Genomic DNA, 14,230 nt, shown 5'->3' on the forward strand with positions numbered 1-14,230 from the left:
CTTCATGTGGATTCAGTGAAAACAGGAAGACCCGCTTAGATCTGCAGATGAGAGACCATGCTTTGAGTCTTGGACTCTATCAGGAAACTCTGCATAGGAAATCTTACATATCTTATACTTTTTGATGTTCCTTATCAAATTTTAAGTGTATAAGCAGCAAACTTAGCCTTAATTAGTGTGAGCATCTGAAGGTCACTACCCGTTGTCTCACTGGAGGCTTTTTGTCACTGACACTGCAACTCCTACAAAGATCTTTCAAATCATGAATTTTTAACTACCTTAAAATTCCAGCATCAAGATGAAATATTGCTAAGAGGAACTTTTGATCGCAAGACTTAATAATAATCCTTTTTTGAAAACTGCTAAAAATCTTCACTGCCTCTTTCAATGTTAGCCAACATCAAGCCTGACTCCACCAAGCAAGCACTGACACTCCATCCCACCTGGCAGAGGTTGACAACTTATATATCACAAACTAACAGGAGGATGCAGGGGCTCATTTGGGGTGAGAGGCAGCCTTTGCCCCAAAAAACTACTTTTGGTAATCTTTTACTGCGATGGTGCTTAGTTTGGCTTTGGATCCCAGATCACTGTGTAAGGTAACGATTTTTCAAGGACTTCTGCATCCCACTGAAACAATGGGGCTGGTTGGTTGACAGATCTAATTAGTATTGGCTATTTATAATAAATAAAAAGGAAAAGGCTGCCCTCTAACCCCAACCTGAAAGCTCCAGGAGGCATTACTAAACAGTTAAGTGGGAAACCTCTTTATGATAAACAGAATGGAGAATTTCTTCTAACAAAAAATTACTTATTCTCCCACTACAAAGGGTTGTGCGTAACCAGCTAGCAGAGCAATCACTATCAAGAAACAATGCCACATTCTTTGAATACATTCATCCACATGGTATGATATCTGCAGCCCAAGATCCACGACATCCAAGTTAAACGAATAAATATTTGCATTGCAAAGTTGGATTTGTCTTGGAATACGATCTCTCCTCATGTGGTTTTGACACATGTGTGTTGTCAAATAAATCATAGCTCACTGGGTGTGCACATTAAAAATAATTTGTCTATCTTGTTAGAAGCCATCGCATACTTCAGTTTACGAGGTGTGAAACTGGGAGGAGAAGGTTTTTACATGCCGGGGACAACTATAAACAGAGCCCGTCGAGAGAACACCAAATGCTGCCATGCACCCCTCCAACGCCGCGGTCCCTGCACCCGGTGCGAACACCCGTGCCTGTTTCCCACGGCGGCCTCGACGGCACCGCAGCCGCAACCCGGGACGATGCCCGGCTTCCCCGCGGACACTCGCCCACCGCCGAGGGCGGCCGCCGGCAGCGACCCAGCGGGGCCGCCCCGTCCCAGCGACAGGCGGCTGCGGTTCTCCGAGGGGCCGCCCCGCTGGGGCGAACGGGGGGACGCCGGTGGCGCGGACCGGGAGCGAGGGCGGCGCAGCGGGTGCCCGTCCCTGGGGGGTGGGCGGGCGCGCCTACCTCGGATTTCCACACGACGTAGGCGGCGGGGCGAGGCTCGGACGGCGAGGGCTGCCCCTTCCTCTGCTGCAGCCAGCGCCGGGGAGAGGAGAAGATACTGTTGGCGGGGCCGGGGGGGCCGCTCAGCGCCGAGGCCGAGGGGGTGCGCGTTAGGAAAGGCAGCTCCCAGCCGGGGCTCCGCTTCCCGCGGGGGCTGTCCTCGTCGAAGAGTGCGCTGCCCGGCGGCGACCGCTCCAGCGGGGTGCTGGGGGTGGAGAAGGAGGCGCCGGGGGGCGGCGGAGCCCCCCGAGGACGGCGGTGCTCCCCCGGTGGGCTGCCGGCGGCCCGCGCCCGCGGCGCCCGTCCCGCGCCCTCGCCGTGCTCCCGGCCGCCGCCGATGATGGCGGGGTCGAGGCTGCGCGTCTGGCGGAGCCTCCGCTTGGAGAGGCTCTTGGCGGGGGCGGCGGCGGCCGGGGAGGAGCAGGAGAAGACGCTGTTCAGCAGGCTCTGGGCCGACATCGCGGTGGCCGCTGCCCCGGGCACAGCGGGGACGGCCGGGGGTCCCGGGCTCTCGCTTCCTGTGCCGCCGCGCCCCGCCGCCACGGCGCGGATCCCGGGGTGTCCCCCGCGCCGGGGCTCAGCCCCCGGCGGCGCAGCCCGACGGCAGCACCGGGGGATTCATGGCGGTGTTCGGCTTTGGGGCTGCTCCGGGACTGCCGCCGCCGCGGCCACTTTGCTGGGAAGGCGAGGGAGGGGAAGAAAAAAAAAAAAAAGTTACGAGAGAAAAGGGGAGGGAAGGAGGCAGCAGCGGAGCTTTTATCTCGGCTCGCCGCAGCCTGCCAGAGTCACTCCCCCCTCGGCCGCGATGCGCAGGGGAGCCGCTCGCCGCCCCCTCCACCCCGTCGGGTCCCCGGGTGACATTGCCCCCCTGCCCCATCTCCCGAGAGGGGAGAGCCAGTCCTGGTGTCGCCCGCACCCCAGGGCGCCCACCTAGGGGGCGCCGAGACCGGCAGCCCCACCGGGCTGTGCGGGCAACGGGGCTGCGGCTACCGGGCGCTACCCTGGGCGACCCCGACGGGGCGCTGGGGCCGCACGGGCACTGTACGCCTATATTTTGGGAAGGAATCGAGCAGCGAGGGACAGGGTTTTCTTTGGAGCGATCGTTAGGGAGGCGCAGGCGGGGAAAGGTCCGGTTTGACCCTGCCTCTTCCCAGCGCCGCATCCCCGTCCCGCCGGCGTCTGCTGGTAAGCACCCGGGCCATGCTGAGCTGCTGGTTGTGGGACCCCGGTATCTTCCCCGGTCATGTCATGGAGAGCTGGTGCCTTCAGGTAAATCTATAGCAATAGGCAGCGTGCTCACAGGATACAGCACATGTCTGCAAGGCTACTGGGATCAGGTCTTCAGCAGAGCTCGACCAGCAATTAGGTTCTGGCCCAAGTCTCTCTGTCCATCCTGTACCAATTTGAGAAGATGCTCTTGCATATTTAACCACAATAAACAGTCACTTTGGGGACACACTCTGCTACTTCTGTCTGATAGCTTGTGCAGAACAGCCCCATGCCGAGGCACATGCACATGAGTCACACAGCGTGGGTCACCCAAAACCTGCAACTGTGCTGCTGGGTACATCATGGCAGCAGAAAAAAAGGACCAACAAAGCTAAGCCTCCTCAGGACAAATAACTAAACATGCCTGTTTCTCTATAGAGACTTTCTCTGTTCTCTCTCCAAGTGTAGGCAAGGAAACCTTTGTCAGGAGAAAGAAATAAACTTGAGAAAGCTACAACTATAAAGAAATGCAGGAACAGAATGCATGCAGAGGGAGAATACCACACAGCCCTACAAAGGTTAGCAGCCAGCAGCCAGTTCCTTCCTCACCTGACGTGGAGAAAACAATCCCCCACCCGCAGGATCTGACTCCTGCCTTTCTCTCCCAGCTGGGTACATTAGAGTCCTCCCTTCACTGGAAACAGTTCAACAGCGATGCTTGACAGGTTCTTTCTGGAAGCCAACCCTTAAGTCACCATTAGACTGCTGATTCCATGGGGAGTCGATGTCAGCATCCCTCTCTTGATCGGAGAAACCAGCATCTCCACACTCTCCCTTAAAGTATTGCAGAAAACTCCTAAAATTCCTTAGAAAAAGACTGGCTATTTTGAAAACAAACAAACAAAAATGCTGGAGCACAACAGAAGGGTTATTTTCTCCTCATGCTGCATTTTCTTCTCAAACCCTAGTGCAGGGTTGTGTTGTCCTCCCAGGTGTCCTGGAGCCTGTGCAGGTAAGTGCTCTGTGGCAGCATTTTCTAGTTTCATCAACAGAGGGAGCAGACAGTTCTTTCCTTTGTGGCATTATTTAAGGTTCATAAAGAGAAACAGCACACTAGCCCATCCACCCTCAAAGGAAGGTGTTCTGGTTTTATGTAATGTTTCCAAATGGGATTTTTCTTCGATTTTTTAATTGTCTGAAAATTAGTTTTCCCCCCTTATTTTAATAAACTGTTCTATTGCCTAATTCCAAAGCCTGCTAGTTCCTCCACAGTTAAGGTTGCAGCTGTTTCTGTTTAAACCTTCATTTTGCCTCCTCATTAATGCCTTCAATAAGGTCTCATGTTGGAAACTAAAAAGAAAGTCTGAAGCATAAAACAATGATCTGAATTTGTTCCTGCAGTTCTGTGCCCAAGCTTGCAATTCAGTTGAGAGAGACACATCTGCAATACAGGTATACAGATGTGTGGCTCCAAGTATTCACTTTTTTAGTCCTCTGCAAACATATCGTGGGACTGTAAAGGGACAGGAAGACATGAGAAAAAAGGCAGAGGAGGAAATTCAGAGCTGTAAGGAGTTCTTCACAAGGAGCAGAGAGGACAATCACACCTGCCTCCAAAATCCACTGGAAACAGGTCCTGCTGTTCTGAGTAAGATGCGTTGTCCATTCTGAAGAGCACAGCCAGATGCCAGCAGGCAAACCTCCAAGTGCAGACTCAGATTCTTACACACTGCACACACAACCTGTGAAAGGAGATTGAAACAATCAGATAAGAGTAATGATAAGAGCATACGTCAACTTACAAGTAACTACTCTAAACAAAGTGGGAGCAAAGCATTCTTATTTCCACCTTCTTCAATCCAGGTATTACTGTTGCCCAGCTGGTTTTCTCCATGAGAGCCCTCATGAAAAACTGAAGTATAGTTTTCATGAGACAGAAACCTGGAGAATCACAGCTGCAATTCAGTAAGTCAATACAGTATATGTATAGAAATGCTTTATGCAGACAACTTCACTACCTGTCTTAGCTGCTGTCTGCTGTCTTTCAGAGGCAATAGCAATATAAGCACTGATTATTTTTTAAGTTGCTGCTTATTATCACTATGAACTACATTGTTTTGAGACCTGGCAGCACCATCCATGAAGCTAGGCCCTGGGGCTCTGGTGGGCACCATACATGCACAGAACAAAAAGACAGTCCTAGTCCCCAAACCTTAGCAGTAACCTCCAGCCACAAGATATCAGCTGTGCAGCCATATATGCAGAAGAATAGTGAGACAATATTAGTTGATCTGATATTGGTCATCAGCCCTTCTCTTCTGAAGCAAAGATGTTTGTGTAACTGCTGCCCATAAGGTTGAAATAGCAGTCAAGGAACTGGGCAGAGCTTCCTGGAGCTGGGAGTAACAGTACAGACAGTGGATATGCTGACTTCTGGAGCCAGAAAGGCTTTCCTAAAGGTTTGCATGGTCACATGTTTTTACAGCGAAAGCTTAACCCAGTGATGAAGTTTGTTCTGACTGCTCATCACCACCTTACACAGTAGTCAGCTGACTGAATGCAAACTGAAAGATCCTTCCTCGGCTTTTCAGGTCTCTATTTCTGAAAGTAAGCGAGAGTGATATGGATCTATAATGCAAGAAGAATTCAGAGGTGTTTTGAGGGATGAGAATATTTGACAATTATGACTTTCCAGTCATTGGTTTTATTCTGAAATATCTTCAGTCTTAGCACACAGAGCAGGAGCATAGAAGCATTCCTTGGGCATACAGTCATGGCGCTTGGGAAGCTTAGCTGTTGGCGAAACCAGCAAAGGATGTCAAGGGCAACAAAAGCAGCTTCTACAGCCACAGCAGATGTGAAAGAATAAATGAGGAAGATATGAGACCTCTGCTGAAAGCAGTAGGTGACTTAGTGACTTAGAGAAAACAGACACAGACAAGGCTGAGGGTCTGGAGCACAAGTCTGATGAGGAGCAGCTGAGGGAACAGTTTAGCCTGGAGGCTGAGGGGAGACCTGATGGCTCTCTACAAATACCTGAAAGGAGGTTGCAGCATGGAGGTTGTTGGTCTCTTGTCCCAAGTAACAAGTGATAGGACAAGATGGAACAGACTCAAGTTGCACCAGGGGAGGTTTAGATTTGATATTGGGAAAAATTTCTTCCCTAAAAGGGTTGTCAGGCATTGGAACAGGCTGCCCAGAGAAGCTGTTGAATCACCATGCCTGGAGGTATTTGAAAGACACAAAAATGTGGATCTTAGGGACATGGTTTTGTGGTGGTGTGGCAGTGTTAGGTTTACAGTTGGACTTGATGATCTTAAGGCTCTTTTCCAATCTAAATGATTCTATAATTCTACTTAATGCCTTCTTTGCCATGATCTTCACACACAAAGTCTCCCAGCCCTTTCTGCTTCAAAGAGAAAAGAATCTGTCCTGAGTGGAAAAGGACACAGTCAGAGATCTTCTCTTGAGGAGTCCCAGCACATGGAAGTCTGGGGAAGCAGCTGGGATGTATCTGAATGTGCTCAAAGAGCTGGCTGATGTCACTGCAAGGCCACTTCTTATGTTTGAAAGGTCTCGGAGATTTGGAGAGGTACTTAATGGCTGAAAAAAGCTAAATATTGCACCTTTCTTCCAAAAGAGCAAGGACAATCCAAGAAGCTACAGGCTGGTGGGCTTCACTTTGGGAAAATCACCAAAGCAAGTTTTCTTGGAAGCCATTTCTGGGCATGCAGAGGAGAAAAAGGTGAATGGAAAGATGCAGCATGGATTTACCAAGAGTAAATCATGCCTAACCATCTAATCACCTGCCTTGATCCATGGATGATGGGAGATCAGTGGATAGGAGGCTTTTGAGAAAGTCTCCCATGCCCTCCTTGTTGAGACAATTAGATGAGAGAAAAATTGATTGGATCATAGTGATGGATGGTTCATACTCTACCTGGAAGCTGGTTGCAAGTGAAGTTCTTCAGAAGTCTGTGTTGAGACCTATCCTCTTTAATATCTGTATCAATAGCCTGGAGGAGGACGTAGAGTGCACTTTTATCCAGCTTGTGGACAATAGCATACTAAGGTGTTCAGTCAACACACTCCAGGACACGACTGCCATTCAGAGGGGCCGAGATAGGCCAGATGAATGGGAAAACAGGATTCTCATGAACGTCAGTGAGGATAAATCCACTTGGTGTGGCTAGCCTCCTGCATTTCTATGGGCTATGCACAGAGAGGCTGGGGAGCAGCTCTGATGGGAAGGACTTGGATGCCCCAGTGGCCAATAGGCTAAACATGATCCAGCAGGGAGCCCTGGCAGGGATGAAGGCTGTCAGCATCCTGGCCTGCATCAACAGAATGATAGTCAATTGACCAAGGGAAGTGATTATTGCCTTTTACACAGTGTTCAGCAGACCTCATCTGGAACACTGTGCCCAGTTTGGGTGCCTCCAGTTAAGGAGGACCTTGATAAACTTCAGCAGGTCCCTTGGAGGGCCACCAAGACAGTTGGGAGCTGGAACATTTGCCCTGTGAGGAGATGCCAGGAAAGCTGGAGTTGTTCAGCCTGGGGAAGGGAAACCTAATAGTAACCTTCCAGTACCTGCAAGGGGCTTATCCAAAAAGTGGATCCAGGCTCTATACTGAAGTACAGAGTGAGTAGAAGACAGACAGTGGTCATAAACTGAAATGGGACTGTGTCCAAGAAAAAAAAAATCACTGAGGATTATTAAGCACTGGAACAGGCTGTGGAATCCCCATCATTAGTGGTTTTCAAGACCTGACTGGACAATGCACTGAGCAACGTTCTCTTAGTTTAGTTCTTACCCTGCTTTGAGCAGGAGGTTGGATGAGAGACCTCTTGAGGTTCCCTCCGACTTGCCTGACTCTGTGGTTCTAACCAAATATGAATTTTGGGTTAAAGTCAAGAAAAACTCAAAAATTTTCAGAGATTTTGTATAAATGCATTATCACCTGTCTTACTAGCAAGTCTGCTGCATGGGCTAGTTTTAGAGAAATTATGCTGTTATTGTTATTTTAATGATCTCTGATGTTATTAATGCCCCATTGATCTGGAATTAGAAGGAGATACTAGACAGAATTTAAAATAAAAATATTTAAAAGCTCATCACAGTTGAACCAGGTTTGGTAGCATTTAATAAAAAAAAAATTGTTTATCAAAATATTAGTGTATTAATCTCAAGAATTAAGCAAAGTCTATTTTGTTCAGACTTCTGAACAAACCTTTGAAAATAAGTGTGAATTAGAAAACAGGAGCATTTTGCTAGTCTTATTATTTCTTCAGAATTTATTAAGAATAATAAAAGCAAAGCCACTCTTTTACCTTACTTTTTTCTTACAGAAGAACTCCTAATATTGTAATTCCTGTTTGTTTTTTTTTTTTGACAAAAAGGCTTATATCTGATATTTAGCACTTTAAGTTTTTCTCTGAAGATGGAAGAGCTGTCGTGTTTTTTACCGAACTTTTTTCTATATTACAGTGAAAGCGATCCACAGCCATTTCAGCATTCAAAGCTGAAAGAGGAGAAAGTGCTACAGAAGCATTTGTGGAAGTGGCTGGGGAGGGGCTGCATAACCAAAGCCCATACGAGGAGCCGGCACCCAAGTTTGGCTCCCGTGGTGTTCGACTTTCACCTTGGTGGTGACCAAGGACTGCAACGGCCTGGTCCTGTTTCTGCAGAGGCCACCGTGTTGTTTGACAGTGGCCCTGGTGTATGGCTGTGCCATAGAAAGTGTTTCAATGTGACTAGAAGGGAAAGTGCCCGTAGGGTAGCATCTCCCGTAAAGTCATCAGATTCCCCTGTTTCTTCCCTGGCACAGGGACTCTGCAGGTCAGTCACTGAGACCCCTCCTAGGAGTACTGACAAGTGTTTGCCCAAATTGGCGATTCAGTGCTTAGCTGGGACAGCTGAATCTTTGTGATAGCACCCTTTAAAAAAAAAGAAATCTATAAAAATATTTATACTGAAAGGGAGAAGTGATGAAATGTCATTACTCCTCCAAGCGTTTCCTGTGCTGAAACAATGACAACAGTGACTGCTGATGTATACCTACTATACAGTAGTGCATATATAGCTATATAGAGTGTGTGTATATATACACTATATAGTGTATATATAACTATAGATACACAGTGTGTGTATACATAAATATATATATCTAGTGTGTATATAGTACATATATGTACACTATGTAGTCATATATATATTTCAGAGAGACAGTAGGTATGTTACATCTCCAAGCCCAGCAGCACAAACCCGTGCGACATTCCGGGCGCCGCTCAACTCCCTCGCTCGCCACGGGGCCGCCCGCCGGGATGCGCGGGCCCAGCACGCATGGGCGCAGCAGCGGGCTGTCACCCCGGCTCATGTCACTCGGGGCTGAGCCGTGCGAGACCGGGACCAGGGTCGGGACCGGGACCGGGACCGGGACCGGGGACGCAGAGCCAGGCCCCGCCCCTCCCCGCCAGGCCCCGCCCCTCCGGGGGTAGGCCACGCCCTGTCCCCCGCCCCCAGGGCCGTAGCCCCCGCCCCACGCCGCGCGCGCCGCCCGCAGCCGCCGTGCTGATGCCACGTGGGAGGCGCCGCCGTCGGCGCCGGGCCGGAACCGCGGCCCCCCTGACGCTGGAGACGGTTCTCGCCGGGCGGCGAGAGGAGGGGAGGTCGCGGAGCCCCCGGGACCGCAGCGGGATCGCCGAGACCCGATGGGTGCTCGGCGCCGTTGCGCCCGGCTCGCGGCTCGGCCTCCCGGGCCTAGAGGCGCTGGCGGCGGCGGCAGGGCCTAGAGGCGGCTCCCCGCCCTGGGCGGCGCCCTCGCTGCTCCAGGTGCCGGCGGCGGCCCAGCCGGCCCCGCGGCGGGAAGGCAGCGACCTGCCCGCCGGCGCACCGGCCGCCCTGGCCGTGTTGCGCCTGCAGCCCGGCGCCGAGGGCTCGGCGCGGGCGGCGGCGGGGGCCGCGCCGCGCCTGCGGACCGTCTACGTGAACCCGCGCTGGCTGGAGCGGCAGGCCGCGCTGGGGGCGGCGGCGGCGGCCAGCCCCTGCGCCGAGGCGGCGGCGGCGAGCGGCGCGGCCGGGGCCCCGGCGGCCGCGGCGGCGGGGCAGGGCGAGGCGGCGGAGGCGGCGGCCACCCCCTATGTGGGGCTGCGGCGGCCGCTGGGCTATCAGCTGGCCAAGGCCACCAAGGAGCGGATCTGGCGGGGGGAGTTCATTGACCTCTTTTCCTTGCTCCACACAGAGCTGGCCACCGAGCACGGCCGGCGACCGGGGGACACGCTGGACCAGTGGGTCTCGGCCTTCCTGGTGTACGCCAGCGTGCTGTGCGAGAAGCACCCGGCACGCTGCGGAGCCATGTTCAAGTACCTGGACACCATCCGCAAGCTGCATGCCACCTACGGGGGCACGTCGTGGATGAGCTACGACGAGGACTTTAGGAGGCGGGCGGCCAAGGACCCCACCCTGCCTTGGGGTGATGTCGACCTGGACCTCTGGATGAAGTGGATGGCGCCCCTCAAGTCGCTAATCACCAGGCGCCCGCGTGCTGAGGGCGAGAAGAAGGCCTCGCTGGTCCCACCACAGCCGCCACCGCCAGGGACCCAGAGCCCCACGAAGGAGGAGAAAAGCCAGGTGTGACGGGCTGGCAGCTGTGTGTTTCCCTGTTCCCCTGGCCGGGCACAGTGCCTCCTCAGAGGGGAAGGGGAGAAGGGGGCAGTTGGGTTGTCATTGAGTCGATTGTTGGCTCCCATGTAACAGTGCTGGCCCTTCACTTGCACTAACCATAGGGCCATGGTGTCAGCTGGCAAGACGGGGGGTCACAGGGGTGTGTCCAGCTGGCCACCATGGGAGGTGTGGGCATAGCTGGAGAAAAAAGCACACTCAGCAAATAATTGTAGCATTTATTACTGTAGTCACCAGAAATTAGGAACCCCACAGATTTCCTCTCCTGGTATATAATGGCATTTTCCTTAAGACTCTGCAAGAAAGCTGCTTTGTTGTGTGGGTTTGGTTTTTTTTTGTTTTGTTTTGCTTCCTCTGAGTTGGCTTTAAAAAACTAACTTTCTCAGTAACACAGTTAGCTGTATGTAAAACAGAGAGTACAAACTCTCCTGTTACTATGGGAGCATGTGATAGTTGCAGGCTGTGTGGGAAGCCGAAAAAATTGATGTGAATAAAGATATCCTTCAAGATGAATGGGCACAGCTTGCAAATTCACTGTGATTTGGAGATTTAAGCTATTTTGGGACTCAGTAGATTTAATCCACAAGTTGTGGCCTGTTCTGTGGGAAAAGATGGTGGGTGTGATTAGGGGAATTAGGGAAGATTTTTGTGTACATTAAGGTTTTGCTTTCAGTATAGGCATCGATTGTCAGTGAATTGGCATAACCCCTGATGTGCAGGGGCACATATTCCCTTTTCACTGCCTGAGCTTGACAGCAAGTTCCATGGGTACAAAGGGCTGCCTGCCTGTATTCAGGGATGTGCTGCTTCTCTCTCAAATACTCAGCAATGCTGAATGCTGAGTTTGATGCCAGCTGAATGATGGTAGGGAGATTCTGTTATATTGGCTATATTCATTTCTAAGCTTTTTTTTTTAGAACCATAGGAAGAACTTTTGCGTTCTTGAAGGGTTTTTGCTAGCTCATCAGATGCTGTGCTTCCTGGGGACTGCCAGCGCAGAGGTGTGGCTAAAGTGTTCGACTCTGTTAGTCCGATCTGGAAAGGGAGGACCCTTTTTCAGGGCATTTGGAAGTTTTTGGTGTGTCACACCAGGTCCCGACTTTGGTACCTATCGGAAGTGACTTCTCTGGTCCAACCTGTGACAAATAAAGAGAGCAAACATCACACAGTAATATAGATGAACAGGTCCTAATGCAGGCCTTGTGGGCCTAGTGTTTTCTGTCTAGATTTATGCAACTTTTTCTGGTATCTCAGTTTAGAATTTCTCCATTCTCAAGAGTGACGGCTCAGTTCTTGTTTTGCTATGGATCTTATCTGAGCACCACATGAGCAGTGGGTCATAGATATCACCTCATCCGAGACTGGATTTTCAGCTTGTCATGTTAACCAGATTTGTATAATAACTTCTTCAGCAGCAGCCTGTCTGTCAGTGCAGAGCTTTGCACTGTTGACTCCTGAGGCACTAGAGGTCTTGATCCCATGGAAATTTCCTGCTTGATTTTTAGTATTGGCGTTGATATTTCCCTTTCCTCTCCCTCCCCCCAAAACTGTATAAAGAAAAATGATACATGTTCATTTTAATTAAATAAACTTCTGGTATTTTGTAAGTTAATGTTTGTAAAAACAGTAGTGCTTTAGCGACGCAGTGAAAAGCGAAAGTGAAAGTTGTGCAATTGTTCAGTGTAGGTTCAACTGCCTTTCTATTATTAGAGCAGTTTTTAATTTAATTTTAATTTTAATCTTAAAACTGTTTAAAAGGGGAAAATGTCCTTAACTGAAACAATGGTTTGAGCAGCTGTTAATATAGATGAGCCCTAGGATTAAGCATGTGTTTATAATTGGCAAAGTAGCAGCAAGAAAATGTGGCTCTCTTGGAGATGACCTCTGGGCTACCCCAGCTCCTTGCAAGGTCACATTATGTTGAGTAAAACTACTTCAGAGAAATAAGATGTGACTTCACATTTGGGCAAAAGAATCAGAGAATTAAAATGGGACGGAATAGGCAGCAGCTTGGCCAGAACCTAAGCTTTTCCATATTTGTGCTGTCAAGAAGAAGACGTCTATTACAAAGACCCTTTCTTTCAGATTGTTTGTTTGAACTGGTTTTGTTTTTATTATTTCAAGGCATAGCATTAGGCAGCCTGGCTGAATTTCATTTCCTATTTCAGTTACAGGCTCCTTAAATTTCAGCTTGAGATAGTGCCTGTATCTCTGATTCTGCAGTTCCACAGAAGGTTAAACAGTAAAAACAAAGTCAAGGAAAACAAAGTGTCTTGTTTGAGGCCAGCTGTCCTTTCTAAGGCAACGATGGGCAACTGTAACTTTGCTTTACACAGAAAGAGCAAAGTAAGAAACCCTAGTTCTAGTGTGAGTGCGATAACTGGCACATATGTAGGATAGCTGAGATTGATTCCTGAAATTTATGTTTGCGTTAACTTCAGACACTTCTCAATTTTTTTTCCAGACTCCATGAAAACAGAAGGCCAGTTGGGATGGCAGTCAGACTAGGTGGGTGAGTTTATATATAAAACTGACTAACTTTGGATTTTAAATGCTTGCAGATTTGTTAAATACGGAATTTCTTATTGGTGCCAACAGCCTGACTCCGTTGGTGTTTAAGTGGAGCTCTGGTATTCTAGTGCATTCTTTTACCTCTGCTTCTGTTGCGTTGCAAGCTGTGCTAGAGAAGACGTAGGAAATTCATTTTACCCAATCAGCAATTGTAACAATGGACTACAAACCTGCAAAGCAAGCCAGTTTGCTGGAAAACAGGAATTCCTGCAGCGCAGCACTTGTCACAGACTATCCAAAGAGGGCAAAGATTCAGGAAGGTGAACAAATTGAACATTGGTTGAATGAGGTCAGGAACAGTCTCCCGGAGGAGCAGCCTGCCCTAAAATACTACTTTGAAAGTATAAACCAATTTAATGCGCAGATTAACCCTTCTCATTTGAGCAAACTTGTGTGCAATCCTGGATCTTTGCAGATCACAGCCGGACACTTCAAAATCTATGTACTATATTTGTTTAAAAAAAAAATAAATCATAATTTGTCTTGTTACAGCTGTTACTTTTACCATTTGATTGAGAATATCTGCAACATAAATGTATATTTGACTTGAAACAGTATCATACACTTGGTATAATAACTCAGGTTGTCAACAGAATTATTCTGTGAGGCTCAAAATCGCCTCTTCATTTTTCTCTGAAAAATGCATTAACCATTGCTGTCATTGCCAGAAACCAGTTGTAGCCCAAGTGTGCATTACAAAATTCTTGATCGAGTATATTAATTGACTTAAATTATTATTCTGTTTTTATCCTCTTAGAATACTGAAGATCCTGAGCATTAGACTAGACCTTTGTAGTCTGGTGTTCATGAAAATCATATTCACTGGTTCACTGTCTAATTATTCTACATCTCAGTGTTTTGTTTTCTTCTCCTTTTCCCTTGCATACTAGGGAGTATGATCAAGGTAATACTATGGTCCAGTAACGCGCATGATGGTAAGGGTATGCCTTTAGTTGTTTCAGGATAAAAATGCCATTATCTGCTCTCCTTTACCTTTCTTGATAGTTTCAATAATATGCATAACATGAAGTGTTTGTAAATTGACATTAAACTGTTTGTGACTTCACCTAAATAAATTTTATATATAAAAACTGTTCTTAATTTTAGCCCTTTTTTTCTTCCTTGTCCTTATGTTGGCACTTCCCCTTTTGTAATCACTTTTTTCCATCACCTGACCTTTTATAAAATTTCTCGTTTTCAGTTATTGAAGCACAACTGAATCTTAAC

The 14,230-nt window shown here is 48.8% G+C and overlaps 1 protein-coding gene across 1 annotated transcript; it reads left to right on the top strand.

Moving 5' to 3' along the window:
* Positions 1-9,094: 9,094 nt before the first annotated feature.
* On the top strand, positions 9,095-14,097 carry LOC309453085 (uncharacterized protein; the record flags this gene model as incomplete). The annotated part of the gene is made up of 3 exons (XM_082076246.1): positions 9,095-10,381; positions 12,897-12,940; positions 13,031-14,097. The coding sequence occupies 2 exons, from the start codon at positions 9,095-9,097 to the stop codon at positions 12,903-12,905; spliced, it is 1,296 nt and encodes a 431-aa protein (XP_081932372.1). The 3' UTR covers positions 12,906-12,940; positions 13,031-14,097.
* Positions 14,098-14,230: the final 133 nt, after the last annotated feature.

Source organism: Streptopelia decaocto (genome assembly GCF_964273445.1).
Source record: "Streptopelia decaocto genome assembly, chromosome: 1".
NCBI lineage: Eukaryota > Metazoa > Chordata > Aves > Columbiformes > Columbidae > Streptopelia > Streptopelia decaocto.